At 40.1% G+C, this 25,561-nt stretch overlaps 2 protein-coding genes across 2 annotated transcripts in view; one reads left to right on the top strand and one right to left on the bottom strand.

Moving 5' to 3' along the window:
• Positions 1-5,360: 5,360 nt before the first annotated feature.
• Positions 5,361-25,561, bottom strand: part of LOC115504396 (ATP-binding cassette sub-family A member 3-like) — a 188,254-nt gene continuing 168,053 nt past the window's right edge. The window contains exons 27-33 of the mRNA XM_032591645.1: positions 25,020-25,145; positions 24,605-24,799; positions 13,734-13,921; positions 12,901-13,071; positions 12,331-12,521; positions 5,899-5,972; positions 5,361-5,501 (exon numbers count right to left, since the gene is read on the bottom strand). Of these exons, the coding sequence (XP_032447536.1) occupies positions 5,361-5,501; positions 5,899-5,972; positions 12,331-12,521; positions 12,901-13,071; positions 13,734-13,921; positions 24,605-24,799; positions 25,020-25,145 (1,086 nt within the window). The remainder of the gene's footprint in view (positions 5,502-5,898; positions 5,973-12,330; positions 12,522-12,900; positions 13,072-13,733; positions 13,922-24,604; positions 24,800-25,019; positions 25,146-25,561) is intronic.
• On the top strand, positions 22,061-22,918 carry LOC115504397 (lysine-rich coiled-coil protein 1-like). Its single transcript, XM_030301360.1, has one exon. The coding sequence runs from the start codon at positions 22,235-22,237 to the stop codon at positions 22,880-22,882; it is 648 nt and encodes a 215-aa protein (XP_030157220.1). The 5' UTR covers positions 22,061-22,234; the 3' UTR covers positions 22,883-22,918.

Below are 25,561 nucleotides of genomic sequence, written 5' to 3'. Positions count from 1 at the left end.
AACTGAGCCGAAGTCGGACACTCAACCGAGTGAGCCACCCAGGCGCCCCATGAGTTGTTCTGAGTGAAATACAGCAGCTTTCTTAACTCTGCTAATACAGAGGCATCTTTCCTTTTAAATCTTCTGCCTACTTTGCATACAATGAGGTGACCACGATGGCCTGCCTGTTACTCTGAGCTGGACCAACCTTTAGAAAGGCTCTTCTGGCTCTAGGTCCTAACCACCCTTTTCTTTGAACATGTGCTTTAGAAAACTTGTAATTATACATCTTTTCTCTGTTTAAAATACAGATATCCCTTTTTTACAAGCCTCTTTCCTGTTTTACAACCCCAAACTGCCTTTCTGAAGGACCTGGGAGTCATCCTTTGACACATAATCCTCAAGGAAGATAACACCCCTATTCCCAGTCTCTGTGCGAGGGGGGGAGCTAGCTTTCAACAGGCACCAATCAGCAAACACAGATGGCCTCATCAGAGAACCATATGGGCAAACTCAGGAAGTTACTCAAGGTGTTCTCCTGGTCAACCTTCCCTCCGAAAGGGCGGGCCTACACCGTCCGACTCCATCTTGTTCTGTGTTCTCCACCTTGAGTGACCATGTCCCCGACATGACCCCTTTTCCGGGAAAATCGCAGAAACCTCAGACCTCGCCTCCTCCCCTTGAGTAACCTCCCACTCACCCGTTCAAACTTCCTGATCGAAACACGCCCAGCGACCTGCGGAACAGGACTCCGACCCTTCCCCAGCCAATCGGCCGAGCCCACAGCCATTACCTCACCAACTGCCCCTAGACCCCTATAAAACCTTTGTGCTTTTGAAACTCGCTGGCTCTCCCTGGTATCTCACCGCTGAGTTGGTGCGGGTAGGGGATTGAGCTCGAGCTAGCTCGAATAAAGGCTCTTTTGCTTTTGCATCGGACTCGGCTCCCTAGTGGTCTTTGGGGATCACGAATTCTGGGCATAACACCTCCAACTTTTCCAACTTTCCCACTGTCTCACCTCAGTCCACAAACACCTTCCCACCCTTTGTTTCAGCAGAGTTGAGCTCAGACTGAGTTCTGGCCTCTCTTCCCTGCTCCGGTAGCCTCGCATAAAGTCTTCCTTGCCTGTTTTACTTCGTCCAGTGCAATTTTTGCTTTGACAGAAGAAAACTAAGACAACGTGAGCTTCCTGCAGCACTTAACTTCCATACCCCTTCTCTCTATTTATTGAACACTTACTGTGTTCTGTCAGTTGAAATAGTCTAGTCACCCTGAGAGATGGGTATGTGTAATATCCAGGTTCTTTCAGACAAGGAAACCCAGGCTTTGTGAAGTCAAAGTTTACCTTGGGTCATTGCTATAATCTGACTGTCTGGGTCCTCCCCTCCTCCCCAGATTCTTATGTTGAAATCCAAACCCGGATGTGATGGTATCAGGATGAGGGACATTGGGCACGTGATGAGGCCATGAGGATGGAGCCCGGATGAATGGGATTAGTGTCCATAAGACAGGGCCCCAGAGAGCTCCCCTGTTTCCTCCACCATGTGAAGGACACAGTGACAAGATGCCTGTCTATGCATCAGAAATCAGGCTCTCACCACACACTGAATCTCACGGACCTCTGAGCTGAGACTTCCCAGCCTCCAGAACTGTGAGAAATACGTTTGGGTGGCCCAGCTCACGGTAGGTATTCTATTACAGCAGCCCCAGCTGACTGGGACAGTCACACAGCAAGTCAATTCTGGACACCCCAGCCCTCGACCCAAAACACGTGCCTCCAGACCCCTGGCTTTCAAATACTGAAGGCAACCAAAATAAAATTCTGTTTGTTTAATGTGTTCCCATTAGCTTCTCTGTGTGTCTTGGGGTCCAGAGAAGTGTCTCCTACGTCATGTGCTTGTTTTGGCACTTTCTCCTCCCTGGGAAGTCCGGGATGCATTCCCCAGAGCAGGGGCACTTGGAGAGGAAAAGGAAGGGAGTGAGGTCCAGTGAGGGACATGCAAAACTACAGGATGGAGGGTCAACGCTGGGTGTGGCGGCGAGCGGCGAGCGACATTAGACAGCGAGGTACGGGGAATATTATAATATATATGTTACATACAACGGGCTTTGGAGGGGGCAGAAGGGTTGTGGAGGGTTCCAGTGTATTGGGGCTTTTGGTGTTGGGGGGTTCGCACTTTCCGGCTCTGCACTCAACAGTGCGGCCAGGGGGTGGGCCTCCGGGGAAGTCCAGGAGGCCCACCCTCCGCCTCCCCGGGGGAATCTGGGGAGAAGACACCACCAGGGCGGGGTGGTCCCGCATTCACCGCTCGGGCCTCGAAACCGCCACTGCTACACCTGCGCCTCCGCCGCTGAGGGACGCGGTCACCGGGCGCGGCGCCTCCTCCCAACGCCTTCGCCAACCCTCCAGCTACCTGCCGGCCCCGGGAGCAGCTCAGCGGCCAGGGACCCTTCCTCGCGCATGCGCGCACGCACCTACTCCCCAGCCTGCCCCCTCCTCCCTGCAGCCCCGCCACCTGGCCCGCACGAGCCTCCCTGCCCCCTGCGCGCTCTGGACCCTCCGCCCGGGACCCCTTAGAGTGCGGGGCCCCACCCAGCACTGCCCGAGGCCCCCAGACCCTGAGGGCCCTACCTCGGGGCCCGTGCGCTTGCCCCCAGGCTCTCTGCCTCTAGACCCCGCTGGACCACCCCACCACCCTCCAACTCTCGCGGGCTCCCCTCTCCCTCAAGTGTCATGGTCACCTCAGCGGGCCAGTAGCTCGTGGCAGGAAGTTGGGAGAGATTCAGTGGCCGCCCTCTAGGGTCTGTGGGCGGCAGCAGAAAACTTGCAGCGTTCGCCCCCTCGGGGGCCCGCAAGCCTGCTGCGGGGGCCACTCGCAGCCCCCGACGTGGGGCGACTCTGGCGTAAGGCGCGCGATCCTCGAGTCCAGCTCCCCAGCGAGCGCCGCCCGCGCCTCGACACGTGGGCGCTCTGCGCGTTGTGACTCCCACGGCGTCCTCTCCACGCGCTTCCCCGACCCGCCAGCCACTCAGGGGGCCCCACGTCCCGACCTCTCTCCTGCTCCACAAATTCGTCAGTGGTCGCTTCTCTTGGCGGACCCCACCCCAATACCCACCTTCGGTGTAGCTTAAGCGTTGCCAGGCAGGTTCTGAATTCTGCCAGAGGCAAATCTCTTCCCTACGCCGCCAGGGATCGGGTGCAGGCCTGTAGGCAGCAAATGGAATTGGGTTCTTGAACTGTCAGGTTAAGCTTGGTCAGGAGAGGGTGCTGGCGGGACGCTACAGGACCAAAGGCTGCTGCTCCAGGTTCAGTGTTTTCTCTTGATTGTTGCTCTCCCCTTGCTGCCAGCAGCAGGTGTGGAGGACATTTCTGGGCATTCACCCTGTACCTCCCCCGACCCCCATTAACCGTGGATTCTCAGTGACTCCGGCAGGTGCCCCTGCCTAGCACCAGCCTGCCAACAACCACAGAGAAGAGTTTCCTGCTTGCTAGATCCAGCCACAGTTCCTTGCTGGCTAGCCTAGGCAGCCTGTAACTATGGGGTGTTTCTTGCTTGCTCAGCAGGTGTGGAACAGCCTTGACCCAGGGCCAAGAAACTTCTCCACCATCAAGTGAGCCCCAAGTTCACCTTCTCCAAGAATATCTGAATCCCAGCCTTGGGGAAGGGTCCTCTTCCAAGTTTGTTTCTTCCTTGGATATTTTCCCTCATCCATAGTGTATCCTTTGGAGTTCCCTGTACCTCCTATAGCTAACCCCCTGCTATAATTAATCATTCTTTTAACTTTCCCTGTTCAAATTGCTGTGTGGTTTCCTGACTCCAAGTGGGGATACTGATGAATGCTCCTGCTTACTTGCTGGGTGACCCTGGGTAAATCCCTTAACCCCTCTGCCTCTCCCATGTACAGTGAAGATAATAATAGCTGCAATACCTAGCCCAGAGTTTTGTAGTGGGATTAAATAATGCAATGCATGTAAAGTGCTTAGTAGAGGAACTGACATAATTTGTTCGTTTCTTGCTGGAAGATAAGAGGTGAATTGGATCATAGGACAGTGAAGAGACCACCACACTCAAGAAATTTTAAAAAGAGTCATTAATTATGCCAACTGTGAGACTAGATGCAAGTAAGACCTTAATAAAATGAGCTCCCCCTCCTCTTTTAAAGTTTGCCAGCCTGCAAATTTTGCAATTACTGAAATCACTGGTGATGTATGGCACGTATGGGAGTGGAACCCACAGAAAGTTATACCTAAAAACAATTAGCTTTTGGGTATAATTTTATTACTCACAAATGTCCAACTAAGAATATATAAACCTTGAACAAACCATCCTAAAGTAGAGCAGCTTCATGGATTCTTTCTATCTTGCAACTGGACAACAATCATCTCTTGTCTGCTCATCTGCCCATGAATCTTGAGAGTTACTAGATTTCTCACATGGCTTATGGGGGACTCCATGTGGCCAAACAAGAATCTGAGGAAGAGCTCTGTATATCATTCTTCACTTCATTTCTTCTTCTTTTCTTCTTAATCAGAGGTGGGACAAGAATAGAAAAGAAAATAGTATTTTTTAAATAATGGTTTTGCTTTCTGTTCTTGGACTCTAAATGTTATGGTACAAAGATTCTCTTGCAAATGAAGAATCTTGGTTTGAGTTTTGGAAATAATAACCCCACACACCCCTACCCCTTAAAATTTGATACTGATTTTAATTAGATCCTTTTTGGTATAAAATTGTGTGTGGGTGAGGGGTGCCTAGGTGGCTCAGTGAGTTAAGTCTCTGACTCTTGATTGTGGCTTGGGTCATGATTTCATGGTTGTGAGACTGAGCCCCACATCTGATTCCGCGCTGAGCATGGAGACTGCTTAAGATTCCCTCTCCCTCTCCCTTTGCCCTCAAAAAATAGTGTGTGTGTGTGTGTGTGTGTGTGTGTGTGTGTGTGTGTATCTTTGTGTGTGTGTGTATCCATGGGAAAAATGGTTTGATACATGCTTAATGTTCCTCTTAACCACAACTCAAGTACTGAAACAATCCTTTTGCTTTTCAAGCTGTCCCATTTGACAGCACCATTTTTTTTGGATGTTTCTGTTTAAACATTCAGGATGCTCAAGAATATGTCCTTTTCCTACCCTGATTAATGCTGCTCTTTTGTATTTCTAGGAAAACATTTCACCAAATGTCTTTAGATTTGCACATGCTGGATACACAAGCCACCCATGTAAATTTACAGAAGAGTGAAATATGTATGTTATTCTTTGGAGGACTCTTTATTATGTAAATACATTTATGCCAAGATATACACACCCATAGTAATGCCCCTCTATGTGTCCAGTAATAGAGTAGTCTAAGGAAGACATAAGGGTCACTGTTTGGGAGTAAATCTCATGGTACCTTTTCTTGATAATCACCTTCTGTGTTCTCTGGGTTAGCAAAGATCAGGAAGACTTGTTCCAGTGTTATCTGACTGATGGAGTAGTCTTCTAAATTGAATTTCTCTTTAGCTTCCTCCAAAATACCAAACACCTTTAGCAACAACAGCAGTAAAAAAGTGCAGTTACCATTGCACGCCTCCCCTCCAGCCTCCAACCCAGCTGAGCATCTCCTGCCCGTCCTCCAAGTCCTGCCAAGTTCATGTTGGAGGACAAAAGGGGAAGATGAGAAAATGAACAGATAATTGAGAATCTGCAAGGAAGCACTTCTCTGTCCCTATTATCTTGTTAGACATGACAAATAATGGGATTTAAGAAAGAAAAATCAATTAAACTCTAGGGGCCTTTGAAAAATAACATACTTTAGGGAATTTCTCTGCTCCTCATACAATGTCAGCCTCCCATTACATATGCTTGGATATCAGATACTTCCCCCATCAGAAGCACTTTCTTAACATGTAATGTTAGAAGAGCATGGTTTCTACATTCACCTTTCCCCAGCTGTTGTCCTTGCTGGGAATGTAGTAGTTTAGGATCCCTTGATTCTCATGCTTTAATACACTACCTAAGAAATGAAAGCAAGATAGATAATCTTAACAGATACCATTTTTAATTTCCAAAATATTGCTATATCAACTTCATTATACACAATTGTTAATACAAAAAAATGACATGGTCAAATAACCCACTCTCTTTGGTACACATGACATGGTTAATTCCTTTCAGATTTATTCCTGATGAATAGCCTTATTATGTGGAGTTCATAGCAATTACTAAAGGTATGCTTTCAGGTACAGTAAAGTTGTCAGCTCACATGCCCCATGTTCAAAACCTGAGCCTCCTCAAATTCTAATGTTACAACAAGACTTTATTCCTGAACATAGTGCTGAGAATATGATGAGCTGGCTGGATTTTCACTCTGGTTGTGTGGATATGTATGCATGTACAGTGTGCTTGGTGGGGAGGAGAGGAGGACAATGCCTCCTCACTATTCGCATGATCACATGCCCCATGAAAGACAAAATCATGCCTATAGATTACCAAAGTCAGCCTGTATGTTCTGTGTGTTCTTACCCACTGGTGGAATGACAGGGAAAAGGGTGGTATCCATTTCTAATGGGAACAAACATATTTACACTCATCAGTGCACATTTGCAGGTTGATGAAAATTGGATTAACTGGGTTTAAAATGTTTTAAAGTAAAAAATACATGTTCATAATGGTGAGATTTTTTAATGCGAATTTAAAAAAAATTTTTTTAACAGTTTTTTTAAATTTATTTTTGAGACAGAGAGAGACAGAGCATGAATGGGGGAGGGGCAGAGAGAGAAGGAGACACAGCCCAGAGCCTGACGCGGGGCTCGAACTCACGGACCGTGAGATCGTGACCCGAGCCAAAGTCGGACGCTCAACCGACTGAGCCACCCAGGCGCCCCTTTAATGCGAATTTTAATGCATGTATTGTCTCCATGGTCATGTACAGCTTTTTTGTGTGTGTGAAATATTTGAAACATGGAGTTTAATGAATTACTCAGAGCAAACACTGGTGAAATCATCTCATTTAGGCCAAGTAATAGTAACACAGAAACTCCCATGTGCCACTTCTCAGCCTCTATCCCCCATAAAAGTCACCAATACCTTCGTTGCTATTGTGGATATTTCCTTTCCTAAGTGTTTTTACCTGTGCATACACCTCTAAAAATTGAGGAAGAGTTTTCCTAACTTTGAAGCTTATGTCAATGGAATCATCTGATATATATTTTTTCTTTCTGCTTCTTTCACTAAATGTTGTGAGATTCATTCGTGTGGTTGCATATAGCTATAATTCATTTTCCTCTGTAAATAGTAATCCGGTATATGAATATTCCACAGTTTGTTTTCCATTAGGCTACTGATAGACATACAGGTTGTCTGACTATTGTGAATATTGCCGACTTAAGTATTATTTTACTTATCTCCTTGTTACAGGTAGATGCAAGTATCTAAAGTGTAGCTGTAGGTAGAATTGTTGGGCCATAGCTTTTTTAAAAACTGGAAAGAGTGTCACTCGCACTCTTCCTACAAGAAAGCTGGAAAAATTGCAAATAATGTTTTTTCTTGAACCCATCAGTTTTATGATAGGGCAAACTCAGAGCAACCTGTGTCTGGGGAGAGACAGGCATCTACAGAGAGGATTAGGGCCAGAGCATTTGTTTGTGCAAGGCAGACACTGCCAGATGATAGAAGCTGAATTTAAAAAATGTAATAAGTAGCTAAAGATCAAGTGTGGGACAGCAAGAGAATTAAGAAGCCCACTCTTTCATTTTTAACTTCTCTGATTTAGTTTTTTTTAGTAGTGCTTCTTACACACATTAGAGAACTGGATTTTGCTTATGAGCCAAGCTGAATTTTTTTTTCATTTCATGCAGGAGTTAAGTCTATTTATATATGCTGAAAGCAATAGTATGTTTAATTGTAGTCCTCCTATATAATTTTTAAAATTATATATGGATATATATAGATAAGTGCATAAATATAAATACAAATGTAAATATACAAAATACATGTGTGTATGTACTTCACCTTGTGGTTGGGTGATATATTTTGTTCTTATGGCTAACTTCATACTAATGTCTTTTCCTAATACCCATAAATAGTCCCTTCTTTTCAAGACAGTGGTATAAACATTCAGTGCTCACCAGTAGTTCCTATGCAGAAACTTCTCCAATCATTCGTTAGTCGATAACAAAATTTTTGTTTGTATAGTCTTCAGGGAGAACCACTGGGGACAATATCTCCTGAATACCTATTTGTTTATAACTCTTTTTGAATTTTATTCTTGAAGATCATTTTGGTTGCATGTGAAAACTACAGGTTGTATTTTTCTTAGCATAAAATGTTTTATCACAAAGCCTGAGATCTAATTTTCTTTCCCTTATAAACTTTCCTTCTTTCCCTTATCTTTTTACCTGGAATCCAAAGGTCAACCACCTTTTTTTTTTTTTTTTAATTTTTTTTTTCCAACGTTTATTTATTTTTGGGACAGAGAGAGACAGAGCATGAACGGGGGAGGGGCAGAGAGAGAGGGAGACACAGAATCGGAAACAGGCTCCAGGCTCTGAGCCATCAGCCCAGAGCCCGACGCGGGGCTCGAACTCCCGGACCGCGAGATCGTGACCTGGCTGAAGTCGGACGCCTAACCAACTGCGCCACCCAGGCGCCCCTCAACCACCTTTATTATTAAAATACAATAGTTACATTGGAATACTCCTTGGTGTTGATGATATTGAGTCAATTTTTCAGGTTGTCCTTTTAGTAAGCAGGTTTGTCTCATCTTAGGAAATTTTCTTGAATGATAGTTTTTAGTATTTATTCCATTTTATGGCTTTCCTTTTCTTCTTTGTGGACTAATTTCATATTGTGTTGGATGGTCCTTGCCTTGCCTCTCTCTTACTTTCACATGCTTAACTATGTTTCTGTTTGATGGTTTTCTGTTTTTCTCCTTTCCAATACCGTTCCCTTGTGCTTTCTGTGTGGTTTATTTGCTCTTGATAGTTAAGTATTTCTGAAATATTTACTTAAAGTATTCTCTCCAGTGAGGTCAGCTGTCTTTATATATCCCCTTGATGTCTAGCCATCTAATCTTCTTGCCCTTTCAATTCTAATTTAGGATTTTCTTACATACCATCTATTCCCTTCTTAATTCTGTAAGCTCATATTGAAATATTAGATGCTAGTTTCATCTACTTTGTAGCCTTACAGCTCTGCTGTTCTTTCAATCTCTGTAGGTTATTTTCTTTTATCCTCTTTTATGATATTTTTCTGTGGGATTCAATTTTAATCTTTTCAATCATTTATATTTAAATGAGGTTAATTTTCTTATAGCTTTAGTAGGTGTTTCCTATGTAGAAGGTAGGGTAGGACAGAATATTTTCTTAGCTTTAGAGTCCTCTTTTGAAGGGTTCCTTCTAAGAGTCTTCTGGGATTTATCAAGTAGACCTTCCTCTGGTACTCTCTGATATCTGCCTCCTGTGGGTCTCTCTCCACTCCAAGCTTAAATTTGAGATCCTTTCCTCCAGAAAGGATATCTGCTTGCTTCTACTTGGAATCAGAGGATGCTACTTTGATGAGGGAGCTTGGGGCAAGCTGAGGGCAAAATGCAGGCTGGCATCCCCTGCCCTCCCCCCCCCTCCAAACAAGTGGAATATGTGTGATATTCCTTGGACACTCCTGGTTACCCAAAAACAAAGGAAAGGGGTTTAAGTGCTCGCCACAGTAATATGGGAAACTAAGGCAAATGAAAAATTAAGTTCCTTTACTGCTTGTAGCCCATTGACAAGTCCTTGAAACAGAGTGACCTCCTTCTAGGAGCTTAGCTGCCTCAATGATGACAGTTTGCTGGGGCAAAAGAGAACATTAGCTTAACATTATCCCAACCTTAAGGATCCTGAAAGTCTACTTCCTTTATCTCAACTGCCCCAAGATATGTGCTGACAATCATACTCCAAGCCTATGGCCCCCGATATACTTCTGAAGGGTCTCAAGACTGAGGTTTTGTTAAATGGTAATAAATGATGTTTGCCTAGCAACAGCTAGCCCCTCAAGGTCCTGGAAACCTTGCTTCCAAAATTCTTTCAGAGACTTACTCTATCCCTGACCCCCTCCCAACCTGAGGGTGTATAGTGAGTTACCCATCAGGACTCCAGTGCAGCTCTTTCTGCCCATGGGTTCTGTCCCCATGCTTTAATGAAATCACCTTTTTGCACCAAAGATGTCTTCAAGAAGTTTTTCTTGGCCATTGGATCCAGACCCCATGAACCAAAACTTCATCATAACTGACCAACCCACTTGTGGCTGTCTCTGGATGAGCTTCCCAACCCTGACGAGGGTCCAGAGCTTCATCAGTGATCCCAGTGCCAAGATGGCACTTGCTTCCACAATTCGCATTTTCTAACTGCTCACTATTTCTTTTATTTGTTTTCTCCTTTTTTCTTATTTTCTGGTTGTTAAAATTTTTTCCCAATTTTGTTTGTAAGACAATTATTGTATTTAAGATGCATTTGTTTAAATTTTTACCAATTTCTAGGTTATTTCACCAGGAGCACTTTTCAGAATATATAAGCTAACATACTGTAGAAATCATCGTTGCCTTAAAAAAACCACATGGTCATTTAAATTTACTCAGGATTATGCAGAATCATTTACCCTAGATATCTGATTATTGTGGCAAATCCTCTTTAGAGTATACATTCTAGATGACTTTTGCTTGCAGTATTTATTTCTTCTTTTTAAAAATCAAAATTTGGGTATAGATGCCATGTCAATTCCTTTTTGATTCTGTCATATTTGAATAGGTATTTGCTCTAGCATAATGTAAGAAAGAACAGGGCAACAACCACCTTACAGTTGAGAAAATGCCTCAAACCCACATTTCCATTAAAGTTCTTGTGTCCACATCCTTGAAAATAGGTCTTGGGTCAGTGTTTAGTGTCCTTCCTTCAAGAAGAGCTAGGACAGCACACAGTAGTGACGTTTTCTGGTCACAGCTTCTCTCATGGTAATTTATCACATGAAATAGAAGTTTGATAGAATAGTACTCAAAAATATGTGAATGAATGCATTAAGTGAGTATTAAACTTCTTTCTTAATGGACGCATCCATCTGCATGTGTCCTATGCACATGATAATCACTATGGCCAACAGTGAGGTAATTACTTTCCCATACATCTATTCTCCACATCTCCACTTCCATTCATTTCTTATCTATTTTCTTTTTTTTAAGTTTACTAATTTATTTGGGGGGGGGAGGGGCATAGAGAGGAGGAGAGAGAGAGAGACAGAGAGAGAGAGAGAATCCTAAGCAGGCTCCACACTGTCAGCACGGAGCCTGACACAGGCTTTGAATCCAGGAACTGTGAGATCATGACCTGAGCTGAAATCAAGGGTCGGATGCTTAACCGACTGAGCCACCCAGGCACCCTTCTTATCTATTTTCTGATATTTATTCCTACTGTGTAATCAATCATGCTCTTTTCCATTGCCTGAAAGATAAACTTATAACTCCTCAGCCTGACACACAGTGGGAACTTCTCTGATATTTTACTCACCCTCACAAAGTGGAGTAAGATGAAAAACCAGAATTATTAAAATCTCTTCCATGCCTCTGCTTTATGTTTAAGAAAGAGAGGTAAAGGGGCACCTGGATGGCTCAGTCAGTTAAGTGTCCAGCTTCAGCTCAGGTCATGATCTCACCATTCATGAGTTCGAGCCCCGCAACGGGTTCTGGGCTGACAGCTCAGAGCCTGAAGCCTGCTTCAGATTCTGTGGTCTTCCTCCCTCTCTGCCCCTCCCCCATTCATGCTCTGTCTTTCTCTCTCAAAAAATAAATAAACATTAAAAAAAAAAGAAAGAGAGGTAAAGGACAGAAGGAAATAGTTGCTGTCTCTGGTATTGTACCATATAGGCAGAGAGATGCTTGTTGCATTTAGCAGCAGAAGCAGAATTAATCTTGAGAGAAGAGAAAAACTTAATGTTTCTTGTTTGCATTTCTATATCACATCCTGGCTGAGATATCAAAAGATTGGGATACATGCTTAGTTAGAACAAAATCCTTAAGACTTTGCAAAAGTAATATGTGAAAATGAGCATTGTACTTGAAAATATGACTTTAGTGGTATAATTTATATTGATAGCACAAATCCAAAACTGCCTTATTACAATGATACAAGAGATTAGTGAGAACCTTTTTATATGTGTGTGAAAAAATATGTATCGTAATGCTAAAGTTATAGAAAGAAGGATCCCAAAAGGAATTCAGTATGGAAGGTCAATAAATATCAATATCCCATGGGAAACACTTACTGAAGACATAAAACATATGGATGATGAAACAATAAAACCATGATTTAACACATCTTTATAAAAGTTAGCCTAACCTAGTTTACCTGGGAATGTCATTGTGATGAAAAATTTTAAATCATTCAGTTTATCCTCCTGTGCATCAATCTTGACCTTGATCTTCAGGACGTAAATGTTGCCAAACTTGCTTTTGAGGTGCTGAGGGCTACCCAGGCACATGAACTTTCCCTCCACCATGATGGCCAGCCTGGTACAGAAGGCGTCACATTCCTCCATTCTAGCAAAACATGATACCATAAAAAGTTCTGGTTTTGGAGGACATTCTGTAGTTCAAACAGAGCCAGGATTTGTGACTCTGTTTTCAATGTGAAGTGGAATTTGGTAATCGTAAAGATTATAGTTGGGAAGTGAAAAATTTTCAAACAATTAGTAGTAGAGTACAAATCCTCAAACACAGCATCTCTTAAACTTCCTGCTCCTTCCCCACTCTTAATTGTTTAACTCAGTGAGTATTTTTGGCCACTCTATTCATTAGGATTAAGGAGGAACTCACATACACTAAAATTTATTGTCAATATTCCTAGCCCCAAATAATTCTCGCTTATAGTCAGTATAGTACTTGCCAACCCTCGTTCAAGCCTCCAAATGAGCCACACCTATGGGAAGTTATAATGATGGTTTTGCCACTTTCACGTGTCCATGTCACAGCATCCCAGAGCAGGCGTCGGGCTCCAGGGTCCATGCCAGTTGATGGCTCATCTAGCAAAATGACTGAGGTATTTCCCATTAGGGCAATAGCAGTACTCAGCCTACGTTTGGTTCCTCTACTTTATGGTCATAGAAGGAAAGAAAATTTAGAAGAAAGGGAAGTTATACAAATTAGTTATTTATAAGAAAGAGCACAAACATATCAACAAACATTTAACATGAAACTCCACAATGTTGATTAGTTTTACTTCAATAAGTTAGGTCCAGTACAGGTGTATATATCAAATAATTTTCATTTGAAATGTAGATGAGTGACTTCTATGTAACTGATTTTAGCCACATTATCAGTGACATTTATTTACTTGTGCTTAGGGTACCATGATTTCCCAAGTATATGAATCTCCCATAATTCAAAGGGCCTAGATTTCTTCTTTCTTGGGAGACAAAGAATTATTTGGACACTAGGATGAATAGTATACCTTTGTGATTATAGATAATATATTGAGGAAACATCTCTTTTGAGATTTAGAGGCTATAGTTCAAATATAACCGGGATTTTAGTTTCATCTCTGCAAAAGAAAGACATGGAACTACACTGATTTATCTTAATTGCTATTATCTGATATTAGCAACTCATGAGATAGTTTCATAATTAGATAATACTGTTACAGAGGGACTTGGGTAGAGCTGTGCACATTTATTTCAAACATAAGAGACATAGGGAGGCATCTCAACATTATAACAGCTGCAACAAAAAGATCCTAATAATGAAATAACTCACCTGTATGTTATGATAAGCTTGTCAGTATGGAGTTCCAGTTGCATTGAATTCAACCATCTATTCACATACAGCTGAATCTGGGGCTCAGAGATTCCCCATAACCTGGCATACATGATCATTATTTCCAGACCAGTCATGTATTCCAGCAATGCTTCAGACTGAGGACAATAGCCAACTCTCGATTTCACCTGATTAAGAGAATTGCCTTAATAAGGATCCAAGTCATCTATCCCACTGAGTGTCCCTGGATGAGACAGAAGACTACAGTCCTCCAGGCCATGTCTCTAAGAGTCCTACGAAGAATTTTTCTTTTCTAAATGCTACACAATGATGGCCACTGGATCTGTTGTAATAAGTTGGAATAAAAGATTCCTTAGTTCAGTTTTAATGATATTAGCAATGAAAAAGTTAGAAATAAAGCCCCAGAGCCCAGTGAATTTGGAATGTTAGAGTATGAAATACTCCCCTCATTAATAAGAAACTCTAATGGGCATGGCCACCATGGAAGTTTTTGCATTGCACAACCTGCACAGTCATGTCTAGATCTTGTTTCACAGTAAGACTGAACCAGAAGCAAAGCCTTATCCCACTCTCACAAACAGAATGCAATGAATGTTGCTTTGCCAATTAACCAATCCTTTTATGGATTTGCATTCAGATGCAAATAGGTATTCAGAGGAAAAAATAATAAAATTTTATTTTATTTATTTTTATAATTGTTTTTTAAAAATATAATTCATTGTCAAATTGTTTTCCGTACAACACCCAGTGCTCATCCCAACAAGTGCCCTCCTCAATGCCCATAAACCACTTTCCCCTCTCCCCCACCCCCATCAACCCTCAGTTCTCTGTATTTAAGAGTCTCTTATGGTTTGCCTCCCTCCCTCTCTGTTTGTACCTTCCCCCACCCCCACCATGGTCTTCTGTTAAGTTTCTCAAGATCCACATGTAACATTATTTTATTAAAATTAATTAAAAATTAATATTTAAAACAGTATTTCTAAATAATTAAAATTCATCCCTTTTCCTCTGAGATTTTATTAATTAATTTACAGTAATCCCAGACTATTTGCAGCCCTAGTCTCTTTGCAGAAATCAAAACAAACGCTTTCTTCTATTCTAGGTATAATAGAAGAATAGAATAGAATATAATATTGTCCCATATTATTTTTGAAAGTAAATGAACTGCATACAACATAACCCAGTGAACAAAGAAAAAGATACCATGAATGCCATCAGTAGAAATAATACTTACCAGCAACATATTTTTAATGACTTCAAATATTGGTATTATCAGATCAGATGAGAAAATGATTGTACTTATTATGTTTAAATATATTTTAAAAAATTAAGAATATATTAATGAAAAAAGTGAAGCTGGAGATATTACAATTCAAGATATCAAGTTATACTACAAAGCTATACAAATCAAAACAGTATGGTACTGACACAACAATAGACACATGATCAATGGAACAGGAAAGAAAGTCCAGAAACGAACCCATGATTATATGGCCAATTAATCTTCAACAAAAGAGGCAAGAATATGTAATGGAATAAAAACAGTCTTGTCTCTTCAACAATTGATGATGGGAAAACTGGACAGCTACATGAAAAATAACAAAACTGAACTACTTTCTTTCACCATATACACACAAAAAAACTCAAAATGGATTAAAGACAAAAATGTGAGACATGAAACCATAAAAGTCCTAGAAGAGAATATAGGCAGTAATTTCTCTGATATTTGCCACTGAAGCATTTTTCTAGACATGTCTCCCAAGTCAAGGGAAATAAAAGCAAAAATAGACTATTGGGGCCACATCAAAATAGGAAGCTTCTGCATAGTGAAGTAAACAATCAGCAAAACTGAAAGACAACCTACTGAATGGGAGAATATATTTTCAAATGACATACTCAATAAAGGGTTAGTATCCAAAATATATAAAGAATGTATACAACTCAACCCCTGAAAATGAAATAATACAATTAAAAAGTGGGAATAAGACATGAACAGACATTTCTCCAAAGAAGACATTCAGCTTTCCAACAGCCACATGAAAAGATGCTCAATATCTCTTATCATCAAAGAAATGCAAATCAAAACTACAATGCGATATCACCTCACACCTATCAGAATGGCTAAAACCAACAACCCAAGAAACAACAGGTGATGGTGAGGGTGTGGAGGAAGGTAAACCCTCTTGCACTGTTTGTGGAAATGCAAAGTATGGAAAGAGCCCCTCGACTGATGAATGGATAAAGAAGATGTGGTATGTATATATACAATGGAATATTACTTGGCAATCAAAAAGAATGAAATCTTGCCATTTGTAGCAATGTGGATGGAACTAGAGTGTATTATGCTAAGCGAAATAAGTCAGTCAGGGAAAGACAAATGTCGTACGATTTCACTCATATGTGGAATTTAAGATACAAAACAGATGAACATAGGGGAAGGGAAGCAAAAATAAGATAAAAACAGAGAGGGAGACAAGCTATAAGACACTTAAATACAGAGAACTGAGGGTTGCTGGTGTAGTGTTGGGTGGGGAAATAGGCCAAATGGACAATGGGCAGTAGGGGGGGCACTTGTGGAAATGGGCACTGGGCATTATATATAAGTGATGAATAACTAAATTCTATTCTTGAAATCGTTATTACACTATGTGTTAATTAACTTGGATTTAAATAAAAAAAGAAAAAAATGCTAAAAGCTTGTAGCAAACTAGACATAGAAATGAATTTTCTTTTTTTTTTTTTTTTAATTTTTTTTTCAATGTTTATTTATTTTTGGGACAGAGAGAGACAGAGCATGAACGGGGGAGGGGCAGAGAGAGAGGGAGACACAGAATCGGAAACAGGTTCCAGGCTCCGAGCCATCAGCCCGGAGCCTGACGCGGGGCTCGAACTCACGGACCGCGAGATCGTGACCTGGCTGAAATCGGACGCTTAACCGACTGCGCCACCCAGGCGCCCCGAAATGAATTTTCTTAAACTGACAAAGGGTAGTCAAATATAATATATAGTAGTAGAAATTTAGAAGTATTCCATGCAAAGGCAGGGGCAAAAAAAAGATATTTATCATCATTGCCAGTATTCAACATTGTACTGGTGGTCCCACTTTATGCAATAGCACAATAAATGAAGAATGACAATGGGAAAGGAAGAAAAACTCTCATTATTTTTAGATGATAAAACTACCTACATAGAAAAGCCAAGCTAATCTGTAGATAAACTGAAAACTAATTAGAGAATTAGTTCATATAGGTTTCTGGATAATAATATCAGCATATAAAAATTCAATAGCATTCCTGAATACTAGCAACTTATGTCAGAAAAAAAAGATCCCATGAACAGTATAAATAAAACCCACAATGTACAAATAATAATAACGTGACAAAGGAGGAGGAGAAGGAGAAAGAGGAGAAAGGAGGAGGAGGGGAAGGGGAGGAGTAGGAGGAGTTGTTATAAGGAAATAAATAAAACTGTAAAGGAGTTTAGGGGTAGAATTACAAAACAATGCTAAAAAGAGTAAATCAGAAAAATGTCCACCTGGGAAGCTCTAAGCCCTTGTTTTCCATGGAAACCTCAAAAAACAATCAGAAAGGGACTAAAATATCCTTATAGGAGCTCTGAAAAACTGTTGAAGCCTACAGCAACCAAGTGAATATTTAATTAAGAAAAAGCCATCTTCAAAATAGTAAGATATTTGGTGGCATTTTTACTCATCCTTGCCCAAACCCTCCCTGTTGCAGAACAGTCTTGGTCGGAGGAGGCAGCAGCCCAGTTCCCTATTACTTCTCCCAAATGAGAGGGAGTTGAGTAAATCTAACCTGGCTGGGGACTGCCTGAAGATTGGTGTTTGTTTTGCTTGGGCAAAAAACTGGAGGGTACTGTTCATGAAAGCTGCAGGAGGACTATAGACCTGCAGACTCCTGGAAGAATACAAAAAGCCACATGAACAAGCAGACAAGATGCACACACAGAAAAGACATAGAATATCTATCATAAGCCTTCACCTAAAGCTGATATCCAAGTTCAGAACACAGTCAGCTAAATAGTGAAGGACTGCCTCAGCACAGAGCCAGTTGGCAAAGACTAGGAGAGGTGGCTGCTTTGTCAACAGCCCAATTTTCAAAAAGACATACAAATAAACATGAATATAAGGCCCAAAGAATAGAATAAAATAAATTGGCAGAAACTGCTCCAGAAGTAGCACAGCTATGACTTACTTGATAAAGACTTTAAAATAATTGTCTTCGATATGCTGAAAGAACTAAAGGAAACTAAAGAAAATTATGAAAATGATAAATGAACAAAAGGAGAATATCAACAAAGAGGAAGAAATAATTTAAAAAAAAAAGAGAAATTCTGGACCTGAAAAATATAATGAATGAATTTAAAAATTCACTACAAGTGTTCAAGAGGAGTTTGATCAGGAAGAAGAAAGAATCAGTGAACTTGAATATAGGAGACTTGAAATTATTAAGTATGGGTAGCAGAAAGAAAAAAGAAGGGGCTTATTCTACATCATCAAACACAGCAGCATATACACATGGGATTCCCAGGAGAAGAGAGACAGAAATGGGAAGAAAGGTTATTAGAAAAAACTTCTGAAGTTTAACAAAATATATGGATTTACAAATTCAAGACACTTACAGACTTCAAGTAGGAAAACCCTAAGATACTTACAATAAGACACATTTTAATCAAACTGTCAAAAGACTAAAACAAAGATGTAATCTTGAAAGCAGCAAGCAAGAGCAATTTATCATATATAAAGGATTCTCAATATGAACATCAGTAGACTTCTCAGCAGAAACTTCCTAGACTAGAAAGTAGTGGGATGATATATTTAAAGTAAGAAAAAACATCAACCAAGAATTCTATAGCAAGAATTGTGTCCTTCAAAAATAGAAAATAAGAAATTCCCTGATAAATAAAAGATAAGGGGGTTCATTACCAACAGATCTACCCTACAATAAATGCTAAAAACAATCCTTTACATGGACATTAAAGGACACTAGACAGTAAATTAAAGCCATATGAAGAGATAAAGATCTCTGGTAAAGCAAAGTCCTCTGACACATATAAAAACCAGAATTATTATACTTTTGATTTATGACTCAACTATTTATTTTATACAATATCTAAAAGGCAAATGCATAAAATAATTTTTAATGGTACACAAAGTATAAAGATGTAATTTTTTTTAATATATGAAATTTATTGTCAAATTGGTTTCCATACAACACCCAGTGCTCATCCCAAAAGGTGCCCTCCTCAATTCCCATCACCCACCCTCCCCTCCCTCCCACCCCCCATCAACCCTCAGTTTGGTCTCAGTTTTTAACAGTCTCTTATGCTTTGGCTCTCTCCCACTCTAACCTCTTTTTTTTTTTCCTTCCCCTCCCCCATGGTTTCTGTTAAGTTTTTCAGGATCCACATAAGAGTGAATCCATATGGTATCTGTCTTTCTCTGTATGGCTTATTTCACTTAGCATCACACTCTCCAGTTCCAACCACGTTGCTACAAAGGGCCAGATTTCATTTTTTCTCATTGCCACGTAGTATTCCATTGTGTATATAAACCACAATTTCTTTATCCATTCATCAGTTGATGGACATTTAGGCTCTTTCCATCATTTGGCTATTGTTGAGAGTGCTGCTATAAACATTGGGGTACAAGTGCCCCTATGCATCAGTACTCCTGTATCCCTTGGATAAATTCCTAGCAGTGCTATTGCTGGGTCATAGGGTAGGTCTATTTTTCATTTTCTGAGGAACCTCCACACTGCTTTCCAGAGTGGCTGCACCAATTTGCATTCCCACCAACAGTGCAAGAGGGTTCCCGTTTCTCCACATCCTCTCCAGCATCTATAGTCTCCTGATTTGTTCATTTTGGCCACTCTGACTGGCGTGAGGTGATATCTGAGTGTGCTTTTGATTTGTATTTCCCTGATAAGGAGCGACGTTGAACATCTTTTCATGTGCCTGTTGGCCATCCGGATGTCTTCTTTAGAGAAGTGTCTATTCATGTTTTCTGCCCATTTCTTCACTGGGTTATTTGTTTTTCGGGTGTGGAGTTTGGTGAGCTCTTTATAGATTTTGGATACTAGCCCTTTGTCTGATATGTCATTTGCAAATATCTTTTCCCATTCTGTTGGTTGCCTTTTAGTTTTGTTGGTTGTTTCCTTTGCTGTGCAGAAGCTTTTTATCTTCATAAGGTCCCAGTAATTCACTTTTGCTTTTAATTCCCTTGCCTTTGGGGATGTGGCGAGTAAGAGATTGCTACGGCTGAGGTCAGAGAGGTCTTTTCCTGCTTTCTCCTCTAAGGTTTTGATGGTTTCCTGTCTCACATTCCGGTCCTTTATCCATTTTGAGTTTATTTTTGTGAATGGTGTGAGAAAGTGGTCTAGTTTCAACCTTCTGCATGTTGCTGTCCAGTTCTCCCAGCACCATTTGTTAAAGAGACTGTCTTTTTTCCATTGGATGTTCTTTCCTGCTTTGTCAAAGATGAGTTGGCCATACGTTTGTGGGTCTAGTTCTGGGGTTTCTATTCTATTCCATTGGTCTGTGTGTCTGTTTTTGTGCCATAAAGATGTAATTTTTGACAACAATGACAAGGTGTGGACATGGGAACAGTGGTGTACAGAAATAGAGTTCTGTGTGTGATTGAAATTCAGTTGGTATCAATTCAAAATAGATCGTTACAACTTTACGCTATTAGATGAAACCCCAATGGTAACCACAAAGAAAATATCTGTACAATATACACAAAAGTAAATAAGTGTATCAAAACATGTAACTACAAAAAAATCAACTAAACACAATGTAAAGCATTAATGGAGGAAATCAGGGGCAAAAAACATCAATAAGAGATATGGTAAACAACAAATGGAAAAAGTAAGTCTTTCTCTATCAGTAATTTCTCTAAATGTAATTCCCCAATCAAAAGGCATAGATTGGCAAAATGAATTTAAAAAAACAAACATGATCCAAATATATGTTATCTAGTCAGACTCACTTAGGTTTGAGGACACAAATAGGTTGACAGTAAAAGGATAGGAAAAAAAATTCATGAAAATAGTGCCCAAAAGAGCTGAATGGCTATACTATTATTAGAGAAAATAGACAAAGTCAATAACTGCTACAAGAACAAATACAGTATTATATATTGATAAAAGGATCAATTTACCATGAAAATATAGCAATTATACACATATATGCACCAAACATCAGAGCTCTAAAGTATATGAAGATAACAATAATAGATTTGAAGGGAGAAATAAACAACTGAAAAATATGAGTTGGAGACTTCAGCACCCCACTTTTACTTATTTTCTTTAAATCTTATTATTGAAGTATGTTTGACATACAATATTATATTAGTTTTAGGTGTACAACATAGTGATTAAGTTCTATACATTATGCAGGGCTCACCATATGTATAGTTACCATCTGTCACTAGACAATATTATTATAATATTATTGACTATATCCCCTATGCTATGTTTATCATCCTCATGACTTATTTATTTTATAACTGGAAGTTTGTACCTCTTAATCCCTTTCATTTATTTTGTCCATCCTTCTACCTGTTTCCCTCTTGAAAACCCCCAGTTTGTTCTCTGTATCTAGAGTCTGTTTCTGTTTCTGTTTGTTCATTTGTTTTTTTAGATTCCACGTATAAGTAAAATCACATGGTATTTTTCTCTCTCTGTATAACTTATTTCACTTAGAATAATACCATTACGTCCATCCATGTTGTTGCAAATGGCAAGATAACATTTTTTATGGCTAAGTGATATTCCATTGTATATACATCTTCTTTATCCCTTCATCTATCAATGGACACTTAGGTTACTTCTGTATCTTGACTACTGTAAATTCTGCAATAAACATAGGGGTGCATGCATATATCTTTTTGAATTAGTGTTTTTGTTTTCTTTGGGTAAGTACTCAGTAGTGAAATTTCCAGATCATATGACATTTCCATTTCTATTTTTTTAAGAACCTCATCACTTCCTGCTGGGAATTTTGAAATCTCTGACCCCAAGGACCACCTGGAAGAACCCACTCACTTCCTTTTATCATGTATCACTTCTTTCTCTATTTCAATTTCTTCCCTTCAAGTGTAAATGTGGTCAAGTTATTTAAATATCTCCTATTTCATTCCCACAACTTTGAGTGAATGTTTCTCAAACTTCTCACAAGTGAACTTTCTTTGCTTCAAAACTGACTTTCTCAGCGCCTGTCCCTGCCTCTCCGCCACCTCCACCCCCGCCTATCCCCCGGCTGGCCAGTGGCGTTGGTGGGGAGGGGGACAGTAGTTGTAGACGCCCGCCCCTGCCTCAGAGAAGCTTCCTGGTTGTTGCACAGTCTTACCATTTGGGGAAAGTCCATGCTAGAAAACTGAAGCAATTAATGGGGGAATATGATCAGATTTCTTCACCAAGTTCCCAGCCTTATAAAGAGAACCCCTTGTTGTCAACCTAATGAAGCATTCAAAGAAGACATATGACTCTTTTCAAGATGAACTTGAAGATTATATCAAAGTGCAGAAAGCCAGAGGCGTAGAGCCAAAGACTTGTTTCAGAAAGATGAGAGAGGACTGTTTGGAAACTTGTGGGTACAAAGAAGAGGTTGATTACAGACCGAGGCATAGAATGTTTGATCACAGACTCTTATCTGAGACTGTCCAGACCTACCCGAGATCATGCTCTATTTCACTAAAGGTGGAAAACTGGTTACCTCAGTGGCTACCAGCTCATGACAGCAGGCTAAGACTAGACTCTCTGAGCTACTGCCAGTTCACCAGGGACTGTTTCTCAGAAAAACCAGGACCCCTGAACCTTAGTCAGCAAGGGTATAACCGTCGCCCATACAGTGTGGAATCTGGAGTTTACAAGCGTCTCTCCTCAGAAAACAGTGCCAGCCATAAACAGATACATCAGCAGGGGAAAAGGCACCCAGAGGAAGCCAGAGAAAAAGCAGAGGAGGAGCGGCCCAAGCATAAGAGGAAAAAAGGTTGTGAGGAAATAGATTTAGACAAACACAAGAACTTGCAAAGAAATGAAACACAAATGGAAACAGTCAGGGTCAGTACAGAAAAGCTTAAGAATCGAAAGGAGAAAAAAGGCTGAGATGTGGCCTCTAAGAAAGAGGAATGTAAGCATAGAAAAGAGAAAAAGGAACAAGGTAAAGAGAGGACAGAGGAAGAAATGCTTTGGGACCAGTCTATCCTTGGATTTTGAAGATCCTGAGTTGGTTCTCCTGAGGTTAAATTGAAAAAATAGTTGAGGAGCTTGGTTTTATGATGTCCATGTTCATATCGATTTTTTCATGTGAACAGGTACTTTAATTTCTAACAACAGGCCAAGTGAACTGGAAGTATTTAATGTGGTTACTCTCCAGCATGGAAATTACTTTTCCTCATTTCCTGAAAGCATCCCTACGTTTTTCTTCTATATAATGTAATTTTCCTTAATGAGAGTGGCACTGCTCTTACTCATCAAATTGCTATGATAGTAGAAGTATTTTTCCCTTGGGAGGTCACTTATTTTAAATTGAAGTATTAACGGGCTTTGCAGAATCTATTTCTTGATTAGGTTTGTTTAGTTTTGGGTGGGATATTTTTATATTCATTAGTTTTCTCTTTGACACAATTTAGACTGATTTTTTTTCCTTTGTTAGACCTAACTTGCAGTGTATTTTCTAGATTGCAAAGTGGAAAATGAAATGCATTATAATAATAATAAGCTAAGGTTACATATAGTTTTAAAAGTTTCAAAGAGTCTTGATATAAAATCAGTTTATATTCTGGAAATATTTATAATAAAGTGTTCTAATTTCTGAAAAAAAAAACTAACTTTCTTCAAAGTATAATCCAAATTCTTAGCTTCACCTCTGTTACTAGAATACTATTCATCTTAGAGCATGCAGACTCCCACAACCCCATCTTCCTGATGTCATAATGACAATGTCCTGTGAACTAAAGAGGAAAGAAATGCACCATTCAGGCTCCCATTACTACCACCCAACTGACCATAGTACAATAGTTCTTGCTAACTGCATCAGTGAAGTTCTAGTTGCTAAATCCAATATACAGGTGTCTGGGTGGCTCAGTCAGTTAAGTGTCTGCCTCTTGATTTCAGCTCACGGTTTGTGAGTTTGAGCCCCGCATCAGGCTCTGTGCTGACACCATGGAGTCTGCTTAGGATTTTCTATCTCCTCTCTCTGTCTCTCTGTCTCTCTCTCGTTCTCTCTCTCAAAATAAGTAAACTTAAAAAAATCCAATATGCACTATTCAGGCTTTACGTTGCCTGAGACTTTCTGAAGTTTGAAACCTTTGACCATTTTCTTCTTGAATTTTTCCCCCACTTAGCTTTTCCCCAAGATTATTCACTCTTTCCCAGGTGGCATGTAAACCAATGACTGGCTGATTCAGAGATACAAAAGACGGCTATCTTGCTTTGATTTGGGACCACTTGGAAAGGCCATCCTGTTCCAGAACTCTCATGTGCATGAAGACCTCAATTATAAGTGAACTGCACTTATATGTGAACTGCATCTTCTGCCCAGTCTTTCCTTCCTTACAGTACCTTGTCTGGCATATATTAGATGTACTATTGATAGAGCTTGCCTTTTAATCTAACATTTTCAAAGAACACAAAAGATACTCATGTCTTAGATTCTGCTCTTGTTGCCTATCCTCAAAAATTTATTTCTCTCTCCAGAACTTACTGAGCCAAGAGTATCAATATCAATGTCTCTCATGATGGCCATCTATTATCTTCAGCATCTGCCCATTACCTGTACCTCAAGTCATCAAACTTCTTATATCTTAGACTGTAATAATGTCTTACTTTTTGGAGCCTTTTAGTGACGCTAAATTGCTCAAGGAACACATCCCCAGAGGTAACAGTCTCCTCTCCAGTCAAAATTTTGAAGGTAGTAGTTTTTCCAGCTCCATTGAATCCAAGCAATCCAAAGCACTCTCCCTTTTGGATTGTAACAGAGATATTTTTCACAGCCAGAATGACTGGATACTTAAAATACATCTAAAAAAAAGCCAGAAAACACAATATAGTAAAGAATATTTGAAAATCAAATATAATAAATTTCTCAGATCTCTATGGACCACTACTTCAGACAGTTTTACAAGAACTTTTCTATTACACTTGGAAAAATACTCATAGATTCTGACAAACCACAGTGTGTCCCAGACACCAATGACATGTTCTTAGGGATAAATGAAGCCAGCATATATTGGCCAGTTACCTTTGTGAGTTCCTTAATAAGTACTGCAGAATTCAGCAACTCCCTAGGCTGCCCCAGGATTCTCTGTCTTTCATTTTGTACATCTTCATCATCGGATTCTCCAGATAGTTCCTTGGACACTTTTTCCTATATTTTCAAAACAAGAATCATAAAAGTAAATTCTATTTAGGTGTCTGGTCTAGAGTGGGTGGTTTTATGAAAGCTAAACTGGGGATAATCTCAAAGATGTTAACAAAGATTTATTTTAGTAATTCCATGAAGTCTTTGAATATCACCTCAGCATCGTATACAACTCGACTGAGTTTTGAATAATAAATAGTTTGTCGGGAGAATGATGGCGGAGATTAGAGAAGGAAAAGTCATCCACATAGTAGAAATATTATGAATTAACATGCTACAATATGTACTTTAAATCTTTAAAATAGAGAATTTATTTTTTTAAGTTTTTACTTAAATTCCAGTTAGTTAACATACAATGTAATATTAGTTTCAGGGACACAATATCGTGATTCAATACTTCCATACAGCATCTGGTGCTCATC

The sequence above is a fragment of the Lynx canadensis genome, chromosome E3 (assembly GCF_007474595.2).
Source record: "Lynx canadensis isolate LIC74 chromosome E3, mLynCan4.pri.v2, whole genome shotgun sequence".
NCBI lineage: Eukaryota > Metazoa > Chordata > Mammalia > Carnivora > Felidae > Lynx > Lynx canadensis.
Note: the sequence above shows the minus strand (reverse complement) of the source record. Positions and strands in the feature narration are given on the sequence as shown.